The 24,336-nt window shown below is 39.1% G+C and overlaps 1 protein-coding gene across 7 annotated transcripts in view; it reads right to left on the reverse strand.

Moving 5' to 3' along the window:
* The window catches only part of SLC8A1 (solute carrier family 8 member A1), a 314,201-nt gene that overhangs the window by 270,888 nt on the left and 18,977 nt on the right, over window positions 1-24,336 (reverse strand). For 6 of the 7 annotated variants that reach the window (XM_044919009.1, XM_044919012.1, XM_044919010.1 and 3 more), the window contains exon 1: window positions 21,450-23,277. In XM_044919009.1, the coding sequence (XP_044774944.1) occupies window positions 21,450-23,248 (1,799 nt within the window). In that variant the 5' untranslated portion in view covers window positions 23,249-23,277. Of the gene's footprint in view, window positions 1-21,449; window positions 23,282-24,336 lie in introns of those variants that run through there. The other variant, XM_044919007.1, reaches the window with a different exon arrangement.

Genomic DNA, 24,336 nt, shown 5'->3' on the forward strand with positions numbered 1-24,336 from the left:
CTATTTTTAAGACCCTGAGCAAAGAATGCAAGGTACTTTTCTCAGAGAGATCAAATCTCCCTGAAACAGTCACACTGTTCAGCTTCTTGTACTCATTTGAAATTGCCTATTTGGGGGCGCCTGGGTGGCTCAGTTGGTTAAGCGACTGCCTTCAGCTCAGGTCATGATCCTGGAGTCCCTGGATCGAGTCCCGCATCGGGCTCCCTGCTTGGCGGGGAGCCTGCTTCTCCCTCTGACCCTCCCCCCTCTCATGAGCTCTCTCTCTCTCTCATTCTGTCTCAAATAAATAAATAAAATCTTTAAAAAAAATATTTAAAAATTGCCTATCTGTTGAATAAAATAACACCTATAAGTACCTCGTATTTTTTTATAGGGCTATTTTCTGAACTTTTATTCTATTAGGAAAACAAATCTGCAGATTCAGGCTTAGAAATACACTTGGAGTCAATAGAAAAATCAGGGCTTCTGCCTTGCTTCATAGCCAAAAGATAATGGATTCTTAGGCAATTTGTCAAGAACTCCTGCTTCAGAATTGTCCAAAGCAAACAGCTGGCCAGAAATAAATTTGAACCCCCCCAAAGATTTTTAAATTCACAAACCTTCAGAAACTTGTCCACAAAATACCACATCAGAGCTTCAGTTTATCCTGTGTGGGTATGCAGTCAACAATTTAGAATACTCATTCTCACAGCATAACCTCCCTCTGTCTTCTAGCTTGCTGAGGAGAAAAAAAAGTTGGAGGTGGTGGCAAATAATGTGGCTGGAGGGTGCAAAGGAATAAGAAAAATAAGATGCTCAGGTTTTTGGAAGTAATTACAGTAGAAATCATCTTGCTCAGAATACAGTAGAAATTATGCATTCCGGTGCCATATTGTCCAGCAGCTGCCATTATCAATCTAAAGAGCAGAAGTGGTGATGAGAATGTACTCTTCCATGTATGGGCCCCTTGTTCTTGCTTTGCCTTCAGTCTCACAACTGCCTATCAACCAACCAATTTAGCTGCACATTTACTAGTGGTGCTATTGCAAACCTCCTGTACATTCACCACCAAAAATGAAGTGCTGGGAGCTGTGTGAAAAAACAGCCCCAGTGTATAGGAACAACCATGGGATAAGCGTGAGAAGAGTAAGAAGGGGAAGGAGCAGGAAAAAGAAAGAGAAAATGGAGAGGCAACCTGTGAAAGCAAATACTAGAGGAAACCTACTAAATAAAAACCTCCTGGTTTAATTTCTCAATAAATCATGGGGTAAGGGAAAGAATGCATGCCTGTTTTCACGAACGCCTCTGGCAGTAAGTCTTAGAGATGCTTTCTTAGATTATGATAGGACCCCTCTGAGGGCAATAAAATGATGCAATTAAAAAATCAATATCAGAACACTAAACTATCCCAACTTACAGAAATCATAGCAAAACCTTTCAATTTGACTTGTTACTGGCTGAATCAGGGTGAAGTCAACATCTAATACTAGAGATCACACTAAAAGTAGTTTTATTTGGTTTTCATTAAAAGCTTTCTAGATGGTGACTAGTAAAAAAGGCCTATATATTCTACCAAAAGTTTAATGTTTATGTGCATTACAGGAAAGAATAAAACTTTGCAGATACCTCTTTGCAGAAATCGCAGTGGAAAGTAGAGTGGTAAGTGAGATTTTTGTAACTATATAAATATAATCCTCATAATTCTAACATGCCATTTTAACATGTCTTTTCACTCTCTGAACTCACCTACAAATTATCTGCAATATTTTCCAAAAATAATATTATCAAATACCATTTTCTCTCATTTCTCATTTTCACATACCTTATCTCATGACACTCATTCCAGCACCTTGGTTAAGAACTAATTGCATGATTTTTCAGAAGGAAACTGAGTCTACGAACACATAACTAACTTAACTATGCCCCTAAAGCCAGCGAATTGAATTCAAAATGAGATTTTTCAACACCAAAATGTTCCCATTCTATAATACTGAAATACAGCTGCAAGCTTGATACATAATTTTGAAAAATAATAATTTCCTTAGATTGGATTTGATTTGGGGACCAGCCTAAAGTTGTTTGGCACTAAGACTTTTGAATAAAGTAAATGTGCAGGTCAGATAGTGCCATATGAAATTTTTAAAAAACAGATATTATCTATGGTTCTCAACATAATTTCAAGAGAGGAATTTAAGATTTCTGAAAAATAATGGTATATTGGAAACTGGGCACACTTTAAAGGTAACAAATTTAAAGTATGATAATGACTGGTACAATATTTTGCACATAGTAGGCACTCAATAAATACTAGGAGAAAAATTTTAAAGGTGGCACTTCCATATATAAGCACTGATAAGGTTTTCTCTTTTTTTATGATTTTATTTATTTATTCAAGAGAGAGACAGAGCAAGCGGGGTGAGGGGCAAAGGGGGAGGGGGAGGGACAGGGAGAGAATCTCAAGCAGACTCTATGCTGATCATGGAGCCCCCTGTGGATCTCACGACCCTGAGATCATGACCTGAGCCAAAACCAAGAGTCGGCTGTTTAACCCACTGAGCCAGCCAGGTGCCCCACTGATAAGGTTTTCTAGTAAATAATCAGTTTCATCAGAAAATTATGCATAGACATTAGAAATGCAAATCGATACAGATGCTCTTAAAATAACTCAGTAAAAGTTATTAGGAGCCTTAACATACATTTTGGTCTATTTATTCCAATTTAAAGATTTAACCTAAAGAATTAATTTAAGATGTCAACCAAGATTTTCTTTTCTAAATGCTCACTATGTTAAACTATTAAATGTACTAAATGCTATTAAATGTTTAAATATTCACACATACTCATTATTTATGTGTACACACTTGTGAAAAGAAAACAAAACAATATCAAAAGAAAAACCAAGAATAGGGGATTCAGTAAGTAAAACTGTATGTATATAAAAGACTATTATTCAGCTTTAAGATATTATTTTAAAGAATTTTATTTACGTAAGAATACTTTATACACAGACCTGCAAGAGCAAAACAAAGATTACATATACTAAAAGGTAAAAGGTAATCATCTCTGGTTTGTGAGATTATTTACAATTCTCTCCTTATCTTTTGAAAATGTTTTATTTTTATACAGACACCTAAGTTATTTTAAAGTCAGGAATTAAACAATGGTCAACATGGATTGAATTTTTACCATGTGTCAAGTATGGTTCTAACCTTTTTATATGTATTATCTCATTTACTTCTTATAAAAATTATTGATTTAGAGCTATTTATCCTGTTTAAGAGATGAGAAACCAGGGCAGAGAGATGCTAAGGAACCGGCCCCACATCACCTTCCAAGTAAATACGTGAGCTGGGTTTTGAACCAAATCACCCGATTCCAGAACTCGTACTCCTCCTGGCCATCCTATCCTCTTCATATTACACAGCCTGTTTAGTGATGTGTCGGAACACATTAAGGTCATGGAGAAAGTGATCTCTTACACCTGTGACCCTTGCCTATGAAGTTGTATAACCCTATTGGTGAGTTGGCTGGTGATTCTGATGGTGTATTGTGTATTTTACTCTCTATATAACCAGTTTTCATGTATGTGTTACTTCTTAATCCTGAGAACACCAATGCTGTTTTACGTAGAGGGACATTAGCGTCCATTTAAGTCCATTTTGCGATCATCTATTTACCGTATATCAAGCACTGAACTAAAGTTGAGAATAATTAGCTAGTGATAGCTCTCCTTGCCACAAATTTAACACTACCTTGGAGGGGGCATGTGCTCTTAACTGAGGCTGTTTCTTGTCCATAGGAAAGAAACACTACTTTAAGAGCAGGGAGATTCAGATTGTTTCTTGCTAAAATAGCTTCTTAGGCATTACTGCCTGAATAGATCAAAGACAACACGGTAATTTTGTTGGTTTCAGAAATTCCTGTTAAATTCACCAGCAAACATGTCCACAAAACCACAGCTGCTAAAATTGCAAAGGTGTAAATCAGTCATAACAATAAAAATGGAGTATGATAATGATTGTATCAACTAGGAAGACACAAACATAATTTTACTAGGGATGAAAACTACCGATGGACACTTTTGTTGCTACTGATTCCATTTAAGTGCACTCCGAAAAACTAGAGACTGATATAGAGTGGGGTTTTTTTCTGGTCATTATTGTTGGTTATTAAAATTATCTATTTACAACCAGATCCCTGTTTTTCTTAATAAAAAAAAAAGTCAGGAAGAATTCAGGTATTACTAGCATGGATTTACTTTAAACCTTGTATTCGTTTCTTCTCTCCAAGTACCACGTGAGTCTTCCATCAAGTGCAAGTGAGAACACTCATGTCCTATAGCTTGTCTGAAGCTTTATTATATATAATATCATTGCACAGCATGCTATAAATCAACATCTTTTAGGTAGGAACTCAAAGGCATACAAAGGTGTAATGTATGTCAATAAGTTTTATTCCAACTTTCTTTGTTTATAAGGCAGATATTTATATTTACTCATTCCTGGATAAGTAGGTAGGAATATAAAAGATGTAAATAGAAGAAGATGCATTATGTTCTCATGAACTGACTTGACCCACTGCAGGCATATGATGAGATATTTCACTGCATGTTGCATGTAATAATACATACTGGTTTACCACCTAAAAGCTGCTAAGAAAACTTGTTTCTTGAGTACTATATTTTATACCAGCTGAAAAAGAAAATTCATGACAATCATGCAAGAGAAATAACCTAATGTCTAAATGGCACCTTAATTGTATGAGCAATTTACAAACAGAAAATTAATATCTTGATTTCTACAAGGTAAAAATATTGTTCATATCCTTCAAGTATTTTATAAAATGAAACACAAATTGAAATGTATACAGAACAACTCATGACTGAAATTGCAGTCTTTTTTTTTTCCTGTCTTTTATTTTAGGTATTGATTTTATTGGAAAACAATATCCTATATTGAGGTCAAAACTCTGAGAACTATTGAGGCTCTAGCCACAGAGACAGCTAAACTGTGGGGATGCAAATATCTGTACACATCTGCATCCATGGAAGTCCCGTATGAGATGTAGCAACAACCTATGTCTTAATGAGACAGTGTAGATGATGTATGCCAAGCACATTGGGACCATTACATGGTGGTACCCACACACTGTGCTGAGTAACTTCAAACCTGTGGTCAATTAAAACTCTCAGATACTCTTTTACTTTAGAATATTTCCAGGTCTACTAACTCTGATTCTTGCCTGATTGATTTAAACTCTGTATTGTCCACATCTTTACCGATCTATAATTACCTATCACTTCATTAATTAAAATATTCCATTCTTCAATTGTTTTTCTGTTCCATCCACAGTCTTATGTTTAAGTAAGGACTTGTTTTAGTCTCTTGGAGGTTCACTCATTGTTCATGTACTTTTGCAATAGATTTTCCTTTTTTTTTTAAATAAATAAATAAGCTTCATTTGTCATACCTTTAAGATAAGTCAATATATATGTATTACAGAACACAGAGCTAACTTGATTGGAAATGAATTGGCTTATGCCTAGAGATCAATTTATTATTCTTTCTACTCTTACAGCCATCTTGAAACATGCTATTGGTTAAATAAAGAAGGTAAGTAATGATGTATATTTATAAGAGGACAATAGGCATCAACTTGAGAAAACCCTTTGCAGATGGCAATATTGGGGGAGAAAAGACAGAAATCTGTGTCCTCTGAATATCAAAGAGCACGGACTATCTGGCTCAGATAGTTGTGGTAGAAGAGAGTGGAAGAGTATTTAAGGACAGAGCCCTGAGGAATGTCTGTGGACATCAGCATGAAGAAGCTGATGGGGATAGCCTAAAGAGGAATGGTAGATTAGAAGCATACCAGGTATATCCCTACCCTTGGACAACCAAGACTAAGAGCAAGATAAGGTAAGACAAGGTCATGGGGTCTCATGAGGGTGTAACTGCGGAATAATTGCATTTTAGAGCTGGAAGAGACATGAGAGATTTTTTTTTTTTTTAAATAAAGACAGAATTGGTAACTTTTTGAGTGACGCAGAGAACACTATACTGAAAATCTCACAGATCTGTTTCGGCTGCAACCCTACAAGTTCCCTGAAGTCACAGAAGAAAAATCAATTATTTAATCCATGTGAAAAAAAAAGAAGAAAAAAAAAACCCTGCCAATGTGGTTTGACTAGCAAACCACTGGAGTTGTGGTTTAGGTATAATGGATTCCCTCTTCCATTGCCTTTAATCTAATTAATTCCTCATATCTGTCTCCATTCCAGCAGATGTGTTTACTAGCCAAGTTGTATTAAGATGATTTTTGAATAGCTTCATTGAAAAAAATGGAGAGGATGTGGGCAAGAGAAGCAAACAGACAGAAACATCAAAGTCTTTCATTTCTTAGGACTATTGCTTTCTGATTACAAATGTCTTTAACAGAGGAGCAATCTCTACTTTTCTGAGACACCACACACATAGCGAGTGGTCAAAATAAGGTTGGCTCTGCCACATTTCCTAATTATTATACCTGCATAATTTATGTGCCCCCTTTTACTCGAAAAAATGCTCTCATTTGGACAATAAATTAAGTGGCTTCCTTAGATATGTTGTGACAGGAATGTCAATTTACATAAAACATTGAAACAAACTTGATATGACCTCTTTCATATATCTATGCCAGTGGACGTACATAATTTTGCAAGTTCAGAACTTTTCAGGGCTTCCTAAGAAAGGATGCAAACGTCTCTTACTTGTTTCTATACTGTTTAATGTCTTTCAACATGTTTCTTTTTTTAAAAAAAGATTTTGTTTTTTTATTGAGAGAGAGCACGCACGAGCACAAGGAGCGGGAGCGGCAGAGGGAGAAGCAAACTCCCCACCGAGCAGGGAGCCCAATGTGGGGCTTGATCCCAGGACCCTGGGATCATGACCTGAGCTGAAGGCAGACGCCCAACCGACTGAGCCACCCAGGCGCCCCTCCACATGTTGCTTGTTAATAAAAAATTATGTCAAGAAAACTAAGGCAGGGAGTGATTTAAAAACACAAATACAAATCAAGTTTCTTCATACTTGACTGTAAGTCTTACTCAGTGTTATGTGATTTTTTTAATGTTTTCTCCCAGAAGAACAACAACCATTTCGAGATAGAGGAAAACCTAGAACATTTACTTCAACTCCTTGATTTTGCTTTCAAGAAAACCAAAGCTCAGGGAAATGAAATGACTTGCCCAAAGCCACGGGTCGGGTTAGTACAGAGCTAGGTCTGAGGACTCAGGTCCAAACATGTGTGCTTCCTTCTGCATTCCATTGTCTCCTGCATTATACTCTTCACTTATTTTAGTACTGACCATCCTCCTGGCAGGGAGAAAGTCATCAAAATCTAGCTTTTCCCTAAGCAGTACCTTTTCCAATAGGGAAAGGGAGATAGAAAAAGTGAAGGAACCCAAATAAAAATTTTAACTTACCAACTTCTCTCTCAGGGGGCAAGGTAAAGTAGTGACTGTAAATCAGCATTATAAAATTTCCTAGACTGTTGATATCTGGCTGCTTCTTGAAATAATGCAAAGCAGGTTCTCCTGGCTCTGCATCTTGTCCCTGGTTTTAATGCAACAGACTTTAACATGAAAGAGGAGCAGGGACTTGGGGAGGACTGGCCCACAAGCCGTCACTGGGAATTCTGAGTTTAACTAAGAAAAACAGAGCCAAGATTTATTTTTAACTCAGTGTAATACAAAGTTTAACTGGTTCTAAAGCAAGTGTTAGGATTAGTTTTGCTGAAGAATTTAAAGGTAAAATTTTGAAAATACAAATGTGTTCAAAGCAATGTACTCTTTAAAACAAAACTACTATAGTTAAAAAAAAAACAAAAACATTTTTAAGTGCTTTTATTTCCTTCCTAACACAGACTTATGTACTGTGTTAGTTAATTCAGGGAAATATGTTTATTTACAGAATTTATATTATCAATAAATTCGAGGAGAAGCAGTTTCACTAACTGGATTTCAACACACTGAAATTTCCTACATGAAGGTTTAATATATATTTGATGACCCCAACTGTCCTACACCTATACAAGTTTAGATGAATCATGTTTATTTAGGAATTATTTTCCATCAAGGAATCAGTCAACAGGCTGTGAATATCCAGTACGGTCATAACTGTGAAAAAATTTATTACATTTCCAGACAGCTCAGATGAGATTTCCACATATTTTCCACAATTACCAAGAGGATTTAGTTTTTTATAACAAACATGTCCTGGGATCATTAAAAAAAGAAAAAAAAGAAAGAAGACAATAAATTAAAGTAGTAAATTGCGGACCAGAGTTACTGAACCCCCCTAGCATTTTGTTTATCTCTCTATCATCAGAATTACATCACTTTGTATTATAACTATATTTCTTTTCCCCCCACTAAATTCTGAGCTTGGAAGAAAAAGGGGGCTCTCCTGATATTCTTCAAATCTCTAGATTAAGTGCAAAACAAGCCACAATTAAGAAGTTAATAGATTTGTGCTGAATTAAATGGTCCACTAATACATGGATGGATGCAGTATCACAGTTGGTGAGGAATAAAGATAAATTTAGACAGTAAGGACAACAGCGGCATGTCAGGCATGAGGAAGATTCATGGCTAAGGTGCTAATGGAACTGGCTTCTTTTAAGGCAGCAAAAGGAACAGGAATCACCCAATTCCACAGACCTTTTTGTTCTGGGCTAAGAGTAAGAACGTGATCCTGGCAGCGTCACATGAGGAATTTCATTTCATAGAAGCCTTAATAGAAGTGAACATCCCACTACTTTGATAAATATATTATTATCCTTACTATTTCAATCATAACCCTCCCCAACTCTAATCCTGAATGATTCGATATATCTTATGAAAATTTCTCAGGCATATTTATATAGTCATCATAGACATCCCTCTGAGTCAAGGAGATGCAGAACACCTGGGTGGCTCAGTTGGTTGAGCGACTGCCTTCAGCTCAGGTCATGATCCTGGAGTCCCGGGATCGAGTCCCACATCGGGCTCCCTGCTCAGCAGGGAGTCTGCTTCTCCCTCTGACCCTCCCCCCTCTCATGTGCTCTCTCTCTCATTCTCTCAAATAAATAAATAAAATCTTTAAAAAAAAAAAAAACCTTTAAAAAAAAAAATGCAACACATTTTTCCCTCCTTGGACAAACAATTCAATCCAGATGGAAACTTGTTAAAATACTCTCTAAAAGGATAATAAGGCAAATAGATGCCATGAAAGGTTTGTGGGAATGAGCAGGTACCCAGCGAGGCAGCTTGTCCTGAGTTGGACGTGCTGCAAGCGTGTGGGAGAGCTGTAGGCTAAGTCCTAGACTAGTCCACTTGGGGGAATGTCAAGATTACCAGAGGAGGTGTCAATGTAATCAGTTTCTAGTTTGGGCTCTGCCACTTAGAACAATTCACCTAACTCTTTGAACTTAAATTTCCCATCTGTAAAAGTCTTTGTTGCTTCCTTCTTGCTTTCTGCTGTCTAATAAAAAACCATTTGTGAGCTTCTATTAGGTATTAATCACTGTGGCACTCCTTGTGCCCTAAAATAGATGTGCTAATGCCTGGTTGGTGTGAAGATGAAACAGACATGCAGGCACCTTGTAAATAGCACAGTGTTATGTAAAAGGAAAAAGTCGTATCTCTGACCCTTCCCATGTTCCCTAGCAGCTCTAGCTCCCCGGGCTCCACATTTTATCTTCTTTCCTCCCCTTCCCCACCAAAATGATGATTGCATTCATGGGGCACACACTGGACAGCATCTTGTTATAATTTTGATCACTTTCCATAGCTATCCTTTTTACTAGGCTATTAGAAGAAAACTATACGCCTTGAGTGCCCCTACCTTAAATGTAAGCACGCATATACACACTCATGCACAGAATCACAAAATACACATACACAGAATCACAAAATCCAACAAGGTGCTTTTTTTTTTTTTTTTTTTTTTAAGAAAAGGAAGATAAGAGGAGAAGCACCTGTGCCTAATTCCCAGCAAGCCTAGATTAGACTTGTGCAAACAATCATCGGGAAAGGAAGTAAAAGCAAGAACAATAACAACGAACATTTGCTAAGTACTTACTATAAGGCAGGTACTCGCTAACCAGATGTAATCTTTTATAACAGGTACTATGACCTCATTCTATAGATGATGGAGCTGAAATGTAAAGAGGTTAAATATTTATGCATTTATGCAGTTTATGAGTGAGAGGGAGGATTTAAACCCCTGCTAATCTGGCCCCAAAACCTATGTTCTCAATAATTATATTGCTGCAGAAGATGCCTCTGGGTGGCCCTAACAACTGTCACGAAACCCATCCACTAAGAGAAATGCTAAGCACTTGACTTCATAAGGTTGTCATTTGTGTTCACAATGAATACCTACCATTCATTCTTATTCTATGCACAAGTTTGGGAAGCAACAAAATTAGAAGGAACATAGTTAGAATTAGGCACACTCATACCCTGATACCCTGTAAAAAAAGGAAAAAATATATTTTCTGTATTTATGTTACATATGTAATAAATATATATATAGCACATGCAAGGACTCAAAACTTAGACCAGAAGACTGGAAAACTTTACTGTAGGGCCCAAGGCCTGGATCCATCTCAAAATACCTCAAGGGCTTCATATGCAAGAATGAGTCATTAAATTAAAACCCAAATAAAAAACAGATTAATTTAAGAGACTATATAGTGTACAATGACTATGGAAGTCATGGAATATTAAGAAAGATGTTCCTTTCCTGAAAGAATTCAAACCTATAGAATAGGCCTCAGTTACTCAAACAATTAAGTTTTGCAGGATATTTTAGCCATAGCCTTCAACACCATGTCAGGATATTCTGAGATGCCAGCCTGCCAGAGTCTGAGACCCCGAAGGCACTGAGCCCCAGTAAATTCCTGGCTAGGTAGCTATGGTGTCTGTAATAGCCTTGCTTGTTCATGCTCAATAAAACCATATCATTTAGAAGAAGGACTCAGACCGAGTGGCATAACCTCCCTCAGTAATGCACAGGATGAGGAAACAGAGGGAGCCAGGTGAAACCAATATGGCCACGTTTCCTCACATCACACCCCTCTGAGTTCATCACTTCTATGAAAAAAGAATCAGATTTGAATTGCTCCCAATATCTACTGCTCTGATCTCCATTAAAGAGGGCAGCCAAATGGCGGCGAAAAGAGACATCTGGGCTGGAGACGGGGAGGGAGAAGGCTCTCCTGGGGAAGAGGAGGCAGAGTGGGCTGCTTTGGTCAGAGGTGGCCAGGCAATGCTGCCAGCTCATTATCATTTGTTCCCAGCCTAAACACCAGCAGCAAGAGCCCCATCAGTGCTAAGAGCACTGAGAGAATGATGCCAAGGAAGGCACAGAGGTAGTGAAACATCCGCAGTGGTGCTTGGCTGAATATCTGCACCTCCACCTCAAGTAGAGGAAAAGACATGAGGCTCTCCATGGCAGGGACCATGCCTTTGGCCCCACTGTTTTCCCATAATCTTGCAAGGAACTTGACACAGAAGAGATGCTCATAAAACATTTGCTGGAAGCAGCAACCAGTGGAAAGGTAGCAGCCCTACCCCTTCTATCAAACCTGGGAAGATTCCACAAGCTTCCTCTGGCTCCCCAAACATACTGAGGCAATTGGGTGTACATCTGATTTCAAGGACAGAGTTGCTGTCTATTTTTAATAAAGAAGCAGCTTGAGTGAATCCCGGTACTCTCCTACTGCCTTTTGTTTGCTTGAGCAAGAATCTGGACTAATTTCAGGCTTCACTTCATTTTAGTAATAACTGAAATTTAATCAGGGTTGCAAATTCTTTGCCTCTGTCTCTGTCCCTCAGCCTGCCTCCCTTCTTCCCTCCTCCCTCTTTCTCTCCTACCCCTCCCTTTTCCTACTTTTGGAGCCTCCCCTCTCCCCCTCGCCCCCCCATTATCGTCCTCCTCCCTCTGACTCAGTGTACTTCTCTGCCTCTCTTCTCTTTCCTTCCCTCTTCCTCCCTTCTTCCCACTCTCTCTGTCTCTGCTTCCTCCTTCTGTCCCTTTCTCTGTTTCCACATCTCTGTCACCAGACCTCTCTGTCCCCGTTTGCCCTCCTTCCCCACTCCCTCTGCCTCCTGCCCCTTGCTGCCCCTTTCCTGATCCCCAATCTGACCCCCTCTGACCCCTCTCCTTCCCCCCATCTCTCTCTGCCTCCTCTCTCTCCCTCTTTCAGCTAATACCTAAATCTCACACTCAGAGATACACACATTGAACTAAATAGCTCATTTTAAAAACTGTGTCAAGATTATAACATTTTGTGTGTGAGAATGAAAGCTGTCCTCTGGGAATTTTTTTTTAATTGTGCCCTAAAAATTAAACTCTATGTAAACAGGAATTAATTTTACTTTCCCACCTTTATCTTGGTAAATGAGTATGTGTGTATCTGATTTTATGTAGAAGTTTTTTTTTTACTGTTCTTGTCCCCTAGAGAAAATGTAGTTTGGAAGCAAGAGTGACTTGGAATTGGACTTTTAACAAAGTATCTAAAAATTCCATTTGCCCTGAGAAGGTTTATATCAGAGGAACTGCCACGTGGGTCACTTGTTCTAGGAAACTTCCTAACTAAGAATTCTTACCTTTTCTGGGGGGACAGAGAATTGATTTTTGTAACCTATTGGTTGTGCTGACACAAGGTAACAAGCATCCTCTGGTATTGCTTCTCTGTTGTCACTAATTTACACTGTCTTGTAATATACATAAGAAAGACGGACCAAGAAACTACTATTTTAAGTATGGAGAAAATCTACATTCACTGTTCAGCCCTGTAAGGAACTTACACGGTACAGGGCCAGGGCAGGCCATGACAGGAAGCTACTAATAAAGTTTCTTTTTCATTTAGGCACTAAGGGAAAATAAATACCACAAGAGACAATGATTGAGCCAGTCAGGTACATGGAAGAATTTTAACATTAGCATTTTTTTTGCTTTTCACACTCAGTTTAATCATGGCCCTTCTGGGTTAACAGAGAGTGTGGGTGGGGTACAATGAGGTTAATGCATGTTCAACAGTTCCAGAAAAGATAAATGGCTGCTCTAGTTTCTCATCTTCTGAGCCGCATGAGTGAATGCTGCAGTCAGGGTCACCGCACTACAAGCCCCCCGCATGCTCATCCTCACCTGGAAAAGCCGTTCAGAAAAGGAACAACCCCGGATGAAGCTGTGCAGGTTTTATGGTCCGGCAGTCCTACCGCTAAATTCTAGATCCAGCCCTATTAGCTGCATGATGCTAAGAAAGTCAGTATTCTCGAAGCCTCAGTTTCTCCATTTGTAAAAGGAGTATGAGGGCACCTAGCTAATGTAGTTGTTGTGAAGATGAAATCAAATGAACACTGTAAGAAAAACAGCATGAAACCTGGCTCTCAATACATCTTAGATCACTACCATCTCCGCCATCGTCATCACCTCCTATACCACCACCATATCCAAAACCATCACCTCCAACAACACCAACACCACAACTACCACCATCATCACCACCGGCTCCAACACCAGTGCCACCACGACTGGCGTCACTACTGCTACCACCATCGCCACCACCATATCCAAAACCATCACCTCCAACAGCAGCACCATCACCTCCACTGCCGGTACCATCACCACATCCAAAGCTACCACCACCATATCCAAAACCATCACCTCCACAGCAGCACCATCACCTCCACTGCCAGTACCACCACCATATCCAAAACCATCATCTCCAACAGCACCACCATCACCGCCACCGCCGATACCACCACCATATCACACCTCCACTACCACCACCACCACTACCATCATATCCAAAACCACCACCTCCAACACCATCACCACCACCATATCTGCCTCCACCACCCTTGCCACCATCTACAATCACCACCCCAATCACCACTACCCCTGCCACCATCTACCACCATCATCCTCATTTTACAGGTGAGGTAAGCTTGAATAATCTCCTGAAAATCACAAAGCTTGGAGGAAACCAAGGTAGAGCTCAAACTTGGGTGTGGACTCCAAGTTGAGGACTCCTTCTAAGTCCATCTTTATCTCAGGGAGTCTAACATGGAAAATGGAGTGGTCTCAGTTTCAAGGGTCATCGCAGGGCTTCAAGAGTACCCAGAACTCCAGATCCCTCACGCCTCAGCCTCCTGGAAAGAAAATATCCCAGGCTGTTTCATTAATACCTGAATCACCAGGTACAGTGAAATTCCCCCGGGTGCCTTGCTGTGAACAGCAGCCTGAAAGGCGAAGTTCTGTGCTGGGCTCCGTTTTTGCCCCCTACCTCCATCTCTTCAGCTGTCACCAAAGAACACAATGTCCATTCCCCTATCTGGCCCTGCAGAGACATTGTGAGAAGGAAAGAAAATGTCATCTAGAGCACAAATCCTCAGGAAAAGGCAGGAAATGAAAGGCATTGTTTATTTCGCCTGGCTCTACAGTGAGACAGCTGTATAGACCTGGGAAAAGAATGAGCTGTGGCTGGCTCAGCCTTTGGCAAATAGATGGGTATTACGTAGGCAGTCTGTCGAGCCAGGAGAGGAAGCAAAGGAGGAGATTTCCTTTAATTCTGCCCGTATTGTTGACTGCTTGCTTTCCCTCCCAGGGCCTTCTGGACTCCCCCACTACCAGAGCAGAAAGTGCAAGGCCGTGTGGGAAGCCAGCAGCTAAAGCCACTCGCTGCCACAGCTATGTGCTTCCTTGGTCAGCCCCTCCCACAGGGCTGCCCCCTGCAGGCTCGCCCTGAGCAGTTATAAAGATCACTGCTAGTGGGGCACCCGGGTGGCTCAGTTGGTTAAGCGGCTGCCTTTGGCTCAGGTCATGATCCCAGGGTCCTGGGATCGAGCCCCGCGTCGGTCTCCCTGCTCGGCAGGGAGCCTGCTTCTCCCTCTCCCTCTGCTTGCCTCTCTGCCTACTTGTGCTCTCTCTCTGTCAAATAAATAAATAAAATCTTAAAAAAAAAAAAAAAATCAGTGCTAGTGCCATTCACCCTCCTTACATTTGGCTGTCCTCTCTTCCTTTCCTGCCACCTGGCCTGAAGCCGCTTCTATTCTATCCTTGCAAAGATGACACTTAAGAATCGCGTGGCGTGTATAATGTAATAGGAGCCTAACGGCTTTCCCATGCCCCCAGGATGAACCTCCCATGAGCAGATGTCAGGAACCATGACAGAACATGATGGAGATATTTTATGGGAAAGCCTCTACAGTTCTCAAGATACTGTAACCCACAGACAAGTCTCCATACCTCAGCTAGTAAGAACAGAGCAGCATAACAACAAATAATCCCATGATAGGTGTTAGACCCCCAAGGTTGTTCCATTCAAAAGAATTAAGCATGCCTAAATCTCTTTCCCTGGGTTACCAGTGTCCTCAGGAAAGAAACAAAACAAACAAACAAACAAAAGAAGAAAGGAAATATGTTCCCACTTCACCATTTAGTGTAAAATCTGCTCAGGCTTTACCAAGATGGTGGCCGTGCCCGGCTAACTGTGAAAAAAATGGGACAAGAGTGGGAGGTGCAATGAATTAAGGGCTGCTCAAGGGGGTACAGGATTCATGTAAGTCAAAACCATCCCTAGAGAACAAGCACTAATTCACAAAGTACAAAACAAAATATTGACCAGTGTTATTAGAAATCTTGTAAATTTTCTTTAGAAATACAAGAGGCAATCTGGTAGAGAGGGGCAAGCACATGAGCTTTCTTTTAAAAAAGTAGATCAGCTCTTTTATTTATATTTACTTAATTTAATATAAAACTCTTAACATGAGATCTACCCTCTTAACAGATTTTAAGTGCACAGTACAATAGTACTAACTATAGGCACAATGTTGTACAGTAGCTCTCTAAAACTAATTCATTTTGCATTACTGAAACTTTATACCCGTTGATTTGGACCCCCTCCCCATTTCCTCCCTCCCCCTGGCAACCACCATTCTGCTTTCTGCTTCTAGGAGTGACTATTTTAGGTATCTCATATAAGTAGAATCATTAGGTGTTTGCTCTTCTGTGACTAGCTTAAAGGGACATATACTCAGATTAATTTAAATACCTTTGTGACTATTTAAAATCCCATTAAAGAAAATCAATGTTCATTGAGTCTTTCATTCAGTTTGATAACCATCCCATCTATTTAGTGAAATGGTCCATACTTTCAGGTTTACCAAGATACTACTCCATCTTAAAAAACACCATATTTTTCTCTCCGGTTATGCCTTCTGTCCTTCAAAAGCAACTGCAAATATTTTGTCCAAAATTAAGACTTCTGCTACAGCGCCCACCATGTCTTCATAATGATGTGTGTACCTATCAAAACATGAGTTATCTCACCATCTCCCATTTTAGAGTATAAGGAATAGATTTCTTCTGTTCCCTTCATAATAACTAGCCCAGTACTGGGCACAACTCAGTTAGCTTATTAAGCATGTGCAGAGTGATTGATATATAAATTCTTTTCTAGCCTTAACCAAGTGAAGTAATCATCCCCCTATGGAATGGCCTTGAATGATGATACAGAAAAGAGTCCATAATTTAAACACTTCAGTGTGTCTAAACTACGATATCTCCTCATTTGCTAAGATAAAATTTCTTTACATAACTATATTATAACCCTAAACTCTAATTAGCAGTGGGAAAATGAGATTACAACAGTAAACATGGCAATTTGGTTGACATAGTAAACAACCCTGCTGCACATAATCAATTTAGGCTCCTGGCAATGTTGAATGGGAAGTCAAAATGTTTTTTGGCTCTTACCCTGTCTTATGTTTGTAATAGTTCTGCATTCATGAAAACATACGCATTTATAAAAACACTTCTTGTAGTTATAATTTAGATTTGCAGATGATACTACATGTGATTTGGATCTAAGAAGAGATAAATATTCCAGTCTGAAAAGCAGAAAACCATTAAAATCCTAAAATCATTTCATCTAAATTTCTTACATTAGCATATTACCTAAGGAAGTTTTATGTCAATATAAAATCATGGTTCCATCATTTTAATAGGTTAAACGTAGCAAATAAACTTCTTCTTCCATAAAGTAAATCTTGAGTATGTTGGATTCATACACGTACTAATGGCCTTTCTTGTCTAACATTATTTTCTGTAGTACTTTTTCATCGTTTCTGATTCCCCCAAAGACACAAAATTATTCTTCTGTTCTGACCACTTCAAGTTTTCTTACTATTTTTGTTTCATCTCTTTTTTTTCTTTTTCTTTCTTTCTTTTTTTTTTTTTTTTACAGCTGCCTGCTTTCTTGTATTACACATTTGTCCTACTCTCCGAACTGAATTGCTCTCTCATAAAGCTAGGTCTTTACTCCCTGGAATTCTATACAGCAAGAACAGAATACTGGTAATATAGGTAGCAAAAACAAAGTATTTATTTTCCCTGGAGTATAATAATAATAATTCCATACAACCTTTATAATACCAAAATTTTATTTCTTTTCTCTTTCTTTCTCCAGAAAAAGCAATATAAATATTTAGTGTCAAACAGCTATATTTGTTAGGATGTCTTGCATATCATATTTCCTAAAATTAATGAAGTCACAATCATACTTGAAAACATTAATAATTGTGGAAGCAAAATTAATTTTGGACAGGTCCATTGATTAATAAATTATGCTGTAGCTAGGAGCCCCCAGGAAACTGATTTGCTAAGCGATATATTCCATGCATTTTCCAACCTGCATACCTCATCTTTCAACTCTGTATTTTAAATAGGTAATAGTAAATGCTCATGATCTTTTGAGTCCTCCTCCAAAAGTATTGCTGTTGGGTTATAACTAAGTAATTGAATTTGATTTGTATCTACATTAGTTAATTAACCTTATTATTTTCCAGAACAGTCAAGCTCATGTTAGACCCTGGAAGACCAAACAACATTTTGTAATAATCATTACCACTAAACTAGCATCATTAAAAAACAACCATTAGTAGCCCTTCAAATTTGTGGATATCACCTACCAAACCACAAATCAAATTAACATGCTCTTCATTTATTTTTTATTAGCTGTTAACATTAGGCAGAATTCCCTGTTGAAAGTCAAGATTAGCTGGCATGGGCTTAGTATTTGTCATTGTTTGAGTTTATACAAAAGCACGTGCTAATTGTTAATTATATCGATTAACGTGTTTTGCATTATAATTTTAAAATGTCTTGCCGAGAATACACTTTATTTAAGACTACAAGCACCACTTATCACTTATCAGTATCTTTCTCAGATACAGATTTTGATCTTAAAAAAGGTCAAGTTGAAATAATTCAACTCATTTATATAAAAATGTGAATGAATAGGCAAAGATATGCTTAATTATAAATTTAAATGACTTCTACAAAAATAAGATCAGGAATAAATAAGATTAGGAATCTATCTTGTTCTTGAAACCGAAGAATCAATAAAGCTGACTGCCTGTTGATCTCCATTCCTGATTACGTTGGACCCAAGGTAGAAATATCTACCTTCCTTAATGGCTTTTTAAAATAGGTAAGCTTTAAATCCAGGCTTTTCCAAGCATCTCTTTATGGTCCTCTGGAAAGAATCATAAATTCTGGCTTTGTGCACAACATTAAACAAACAAAAAGAAGATTTTAATAGTTAATAAAGTTCACTGGCGTCAACAGTCCTCTCTATATATTCTAGGTTTTTAAGAAAGTCACCTCTCAAGATTAACTATGGAACTGGATGAGACATAAATTCATTTTTCAAGAAAAACTGGGTTGAAGTCCACATGGTTCAGCTTCACTGCCTGATGACAAACTCTGTCGCTTGGGTCTGACTGTGGGGACCTGGCATTAGAAACAACTTCCAGAGGAAGAATGATCCATGAAGAAGAAGGAGGAGGAGAAGAAGAAGAAAAACAAGGGATCTTTGATAATATCATGTTTTTCTAGAAACATTATGTTGTAATCCTTGGTGCCTAGCTGAAGGCTACGTCCCAGTCACCTACACAAATTTATTTAAGCAGCAGATGTAGTAAGCATCTACAAAGCTTGTCAGCACTCTATAAGGTCAGGATGAAGACTCTTTAAAATTAAAATTCTAGAAAAAAGAAAAAAATGGAGGGCTGTAATTTTATTCCACTGATAAATAAAATGTTTGACATCTCTAAAATTTCATATTTCAACTTAGTCAATAAAATACAGTAAGAGTTTTATTAAACTAGTAACTAGTGATTGATCTAGAATACTCCTAAGAACACACACATACACACAGATGGCATGCCAATAATTCTACCCATTCTTACCAATCTTCACAAGATATTTAAATTTCTGAAGCTGGAATTTGGCAATATTCCTTCCTTAGCAAGAATTAAATCAATTTAATGGCATAGGGTGAATGTTTTAAATGGAGCTTGGCAGAATAAATTATCCCATCAAATCACTGTCAGTCTTTTTTTTTCCTTCTTCTTCCTCTTCTACACTGTGTCCAAAAAAAGGTTATTTATTTACAGTTTGGTAATGTCCTGGACAGCAGAATAGATAAGGAAAGACTGCCTCTCAAATAAACAAGTACAGAGCCATTAGCAAAAAGCAAGACCAAATTTTCAGGAGAAAACATCCTAAATAAAATGAATACACAAACAAGACAAAACACCCATTTGGTCATATTTTAGTGCTACCCTTGTGAGTTCATTTAATAATATTCAATACTCCTTTAGTAACATGCAATATACTTTTACATGGATTACAAGTGCTATCTAATACAACAGGGTTCAATAACTGAAAGGATTAGAAAATATAATGAGAAAGAATTCCTAACAAAGGAATAAAGTTTATGAGCTAACATGGGCAGGCTCCCATTCAATGCAAGGCCTCTGGGAAAATCCTTCCTTAAGTATGCAGGATATTCATTTGCTTTTATACTATTATCTTTCAGTAAAATACATGCCCAACAAAACACACTTCAACACGTGGAACATTAACAATATAAGAACCAACATAAAATAGATATTCATCCAAAGTTACCCCCCACACATTTAAGGTGGATATTATAATCTCTGCTTTGCTTGATTTCATCATGATACCACACTCAGTAATTGTTCATCTCTATAACACAACATCAAAGAGAGGTAAAGAGGAAGGCCTCTGCAAGAAAATCTCTTCCCTCTGCCCATTTCCCCCTCGGCCCCCTCCACCCTCCACGTTCAGCAGGAGAAATTTCATTTTGCAGTCAAATGCTCTACCACTGAGCTATACCCCCAGGAGAAATTTCATTTTGGAGAGAATGTACTTGGCATTTGACATATCACATAACATTTACTCAAGAGTTAACCATTTTTAGAACAAACTGTTCTATATGTACTTTTTTCTTTCCTGGAAATTCTTAAGTTGCCAGTGATTCGACCAACATAATCATTCATTTGAATGTCCTTTGCTGTACTACAGATATCATAAATAATTTCCTTCCTCCCTCCCTTCCTTCCTTCCTTCCTTCCTTCTTCTCCCTCCTTCCTTCCTTCCAGTTTGGACACTGCTCATTGAGTCAGCTTTCTGGTTTGCATTTGGTGAGGGTAATGCCCCCTCCCAGACAAAGAAGAAGGAATAGCTCTGAATAGCAGCTGTCATGGTAGAATCATTGCACAACCAGGCACTTGGTGTTACAACGTTGGCAAGTGTCACTGTAAAGTGTCAATAGGAAGAGTAAATTGTTCCCAGTTCTTTTCTTTGACCTGTTCCCTGTCAACTAGGATGCTTGGACAGAATCTTATTCTCTCCCCGTTACTGTATCCGTAGGGTAAAAGGGTTTACTTAACCACGGAAAATAAAAATAGACTAGATCTCCATAACAATTATATGACTTTTCCCACATTGGCATAAGACTAAAAAAAGCAGGACTGGTCATCAAGTCACAATTAAGCATTAGCATGTAAGCAGAAACATTATCTTAGATTGTCACAAAAACACAGCATCAGATAAAAGCAGCAAAAAAATGTTCCAACCAGCCCTGGTAACCAGGAAATTCTTTTCAAAGGTGTTTCCTTTTTGAGCTTTCCCAATTTGTACTCAGTAATAAAGTTGGGGACCTAATGTGATGTTCTAAATGTTCGCTTTCGATAAATAAATAAATAAATAAATAAATAAATAAATAAATATTCCCTTTCTGTGTATATATTATGTGATTCAAAATAGAATATAAATTTTCCAACCCATCATAAGCAGTTTGATAAATTGTGTCACAGAACTCATTTTATCATAATTGCTATAATGTACTTAAAATACGCAAAAGCACGGAAGTTAAAAATAAAACCAAATTAAGATCTCCGTATGGAGCATATTGGTAAGTGTGGCACAGCAGGGATAGTTTTAAAGTGGTCTTGTATAGCAAATATTCCATTCTTTGTGTACCATTTAGTTTTAAAAAAAAAAATCGCACCCACTCTCCCATCCACCAAGGCACTCGACCCCATGTGTATGTATAAAAAAAGAACTTACACAATTTCATCGTTCTGGAATTCGAGCTCTCCACAAGTGTCCTCAAAGTCCTCCCCTCCGCCTCTGGCAGTCCCTTCGATGGTTTTATAGGGAACGATAACATTTCCTCGAGCTCCAGATGTTCTCAGTACCTTCACCTCCATAATGCCAATGCTCTCACTCACGTGAGTCACGGGCTCCTCAAAGGTAAAGATGCCTGCGTGGTCATCATCAAAAATGGTCACAGTGGCGGTGGAAGGAGATCCGAGGCAAACGAGTGTAGAAACATGATTGGCTTCCAGGATGCCATCTTCTGAGGCTTCCGAAGATACTTTAACATTGCTCAAATGCACCAGGAAATTTTCATCCTCCTCAAAGATATCGTCATCGATGATGCCAACTCTGATTTCCTTCTGGGTCTCACCAGGCTTGAAGACCACAGTTCCTTCGGTAAATTCATAATCAGACCCAGCATTGGCTGTGCCATCCTCTGTTCTGAAGTCAACAAACACAGTGTTAGTCAAATCACCACCTCTGCGGATAATGGTCAGGGCGACGGTACCACAGTTCTCCAGACACTGATAGGTCCCTTGTTCAAAGAAGATCTTACTCACAGGGTCATTTTCAGCCACTTCAGTGTTGACCTCATGCATGCTGACAGCCTTCCTTGCCTGGTCGGCTGCATGCCTCTTTAAAATGTTGCCAGCTCCAGTCATCAGGCGAGTAGCTTGGATGCGGTAAAATGCTCGACTTTTTTGCTGCTGACTTAGGACTTGGTAGTTAGCTAGTTCTATTAATTGCTCGATTTCTTTCTCTGGATGCTTCTGCTTGAGCTCCTTCAGAATCCGAGCCATTTCTCGCCTAGCCTCTTCATCATCTTGGTCCCTCTCATCGACCTCCAGAACCAGAGCACCATCTAAAAAATTGTCAACATGGGAATTGACCACTTTCCCATCCATTTCAATTTCGGTCTTGGAAGATGGCCTATCTCCTTCATGCTCAATAATCATTCCCCTCTGCTTGCCAGCCCGATACCTCTTGTAGACATACTTGTAAAACAGAAGCCTCCTATCTGCTACCCAAGCGAACACGACGCAGATGGGAAAGAAGAAGAAGGTAAGCAAACCTTCCCAGACCTCCACGACCCCAGGAGAGATGACAGACAAAATAATGTAAAGCCAGGTATAGGCAAAGATGCTCCAGGCTGCCGTCACAAAGAACACACGCAAATGCTTAATCTTCCTCGTCTCTCCGTCTGGGACCACGTAAACACAAAGTGCGATAATGATGAACATATTGAATGCAGCACTTCCCACAATGGTGCTAGGACCCAAGTCTCCTGCAGTGAAGTTATGGCCACACACTTCAATTACTGAAAGGAGAATCTCTGGAGCAGAAGATCCCAAGGCCATCAAGGTCAGGTTGGAAACGGTCTCATTCCAGATCCTCACAGTGGTCTTGGTGGTCTCTCCATTGGGTTTCTTTATGGTTATTTCTTTTTCTTGAGATGTGATGACTTCTATAGAGGACATGAACCGGTCGGCAATGATAGAGACTCCGAGAAACATGTAGACCATGGCCACAAAATACACAGTAGCTCTAGCAATTTTGTCTCCAAAGGAAGGGTCTTGGGGCTCCCAAATGGGTAAAATCACCCCTTTCTTACAGTAATACGAGCCAGTACACTCGCCGGTTTCATTGCCTTCTCCTTCCATTTCTGTCTCAGCACTTACAAGGTCCACGTGGGAAAATAAGAGAGCCACAATGGCTAACAGATGACATCCCAACGAAAAGGTAGGTGAGAGTCTTAACGGCAGCATGTTGTACAATGGTAGACTTCCAAGTGTCCCAACCTACTGGTAAAAATAAGATGGAGGGAGGGTGGGGAAAAAAAAATCACATCATCAGAGCCAGATCCAAAACATGACCAATTACTGATTTTTATTGCTTTTACCTGATTTGTTTATATTTGACTACCATCACACCTGTAGTGAATCATTAGTCTAAGTATCCATCAGTGATTAAGCAATCCTTTGTACCATTTATAACTCAATGTCTCCACGTATGGATTTTCTACCTGTAGTCTCCATTCACTGAGCAATGTACACAATTGACTTATTGGAAATGAAAAGTTCAATTATAGCCTTGCCTTGTTGAATACATAGTTATGCATGCTAAGAGCCAATAAGGGGGGGGGAACCTTTTGATGCATTAAATAATTTTCTCCTTGTTGCTAATGCAGATTTTCTTTTAAATTTTGGTTAGTACAATCACCTTCCAGAAACTGTTTCATTACCAAAATCACCTTATTAAGATTGATGCTTTAAAGTTCAGACTCTAAAAACCAGCACAAGGCCTCCTGATGATCTTAAATTCTGGAGCAGACCTTATACCTCATTTTTTGAAATCATGTCCTATTGCTCCAAACTTACTTGGAAACACAGAGATATCCTCAAGCTTTCCTACAAAGTCAATGGTAGTTGTACTTGAGGGGGAAAAAAATCTTCTGTAATGCAATCTTTCCACACACTAAGTACAGTTTTTAAAAGCATATATTTTTTAAAGATTTTATTTATTTATTTGACAGAGAGAGAGAGAGAACAAGTAGGCAGAGAGGCAGGCAGAGGGAGAGGGAGAAGCAGGCTCCCCGGTGAGCAGGGAGCCCGATGCGGGGCTCAATCCCAGGACCCTGGGATCATGACCTGAGCCAAAGGCAGCCGCTTAACCGGCCGAGCCACCCAGGCGCCCCTAAAAGTATATTTTGATGAGAGCACATTTCCTCCTAATTTTCAGCAAGCCCAGTGCTCCTGATATGTTAGCAGCCGGGCATCTGGATCTTGAAGCACAGCTCCTCACATCTGGGGACAGATCTCGCTTTAGAATCTGCAGGCTGTCCACAGCAGGAAAG

The sequence above is a fragment of the Neomonachus schauinslandi genome, chromosome 10 (genome assembly GCF_002201575.2).
Source record: "Neomonachus schauinslandi chromosome 10, ASM220157v2, whole genome shotgun sequence".
In the NCBI taxonomy this organism is placed as follows: Eukaryota; Metazoa; Chordata; class Mammalia; order Carnivora; family Phocidae; genus Neomonachus; species Neomonachus schauinslandi.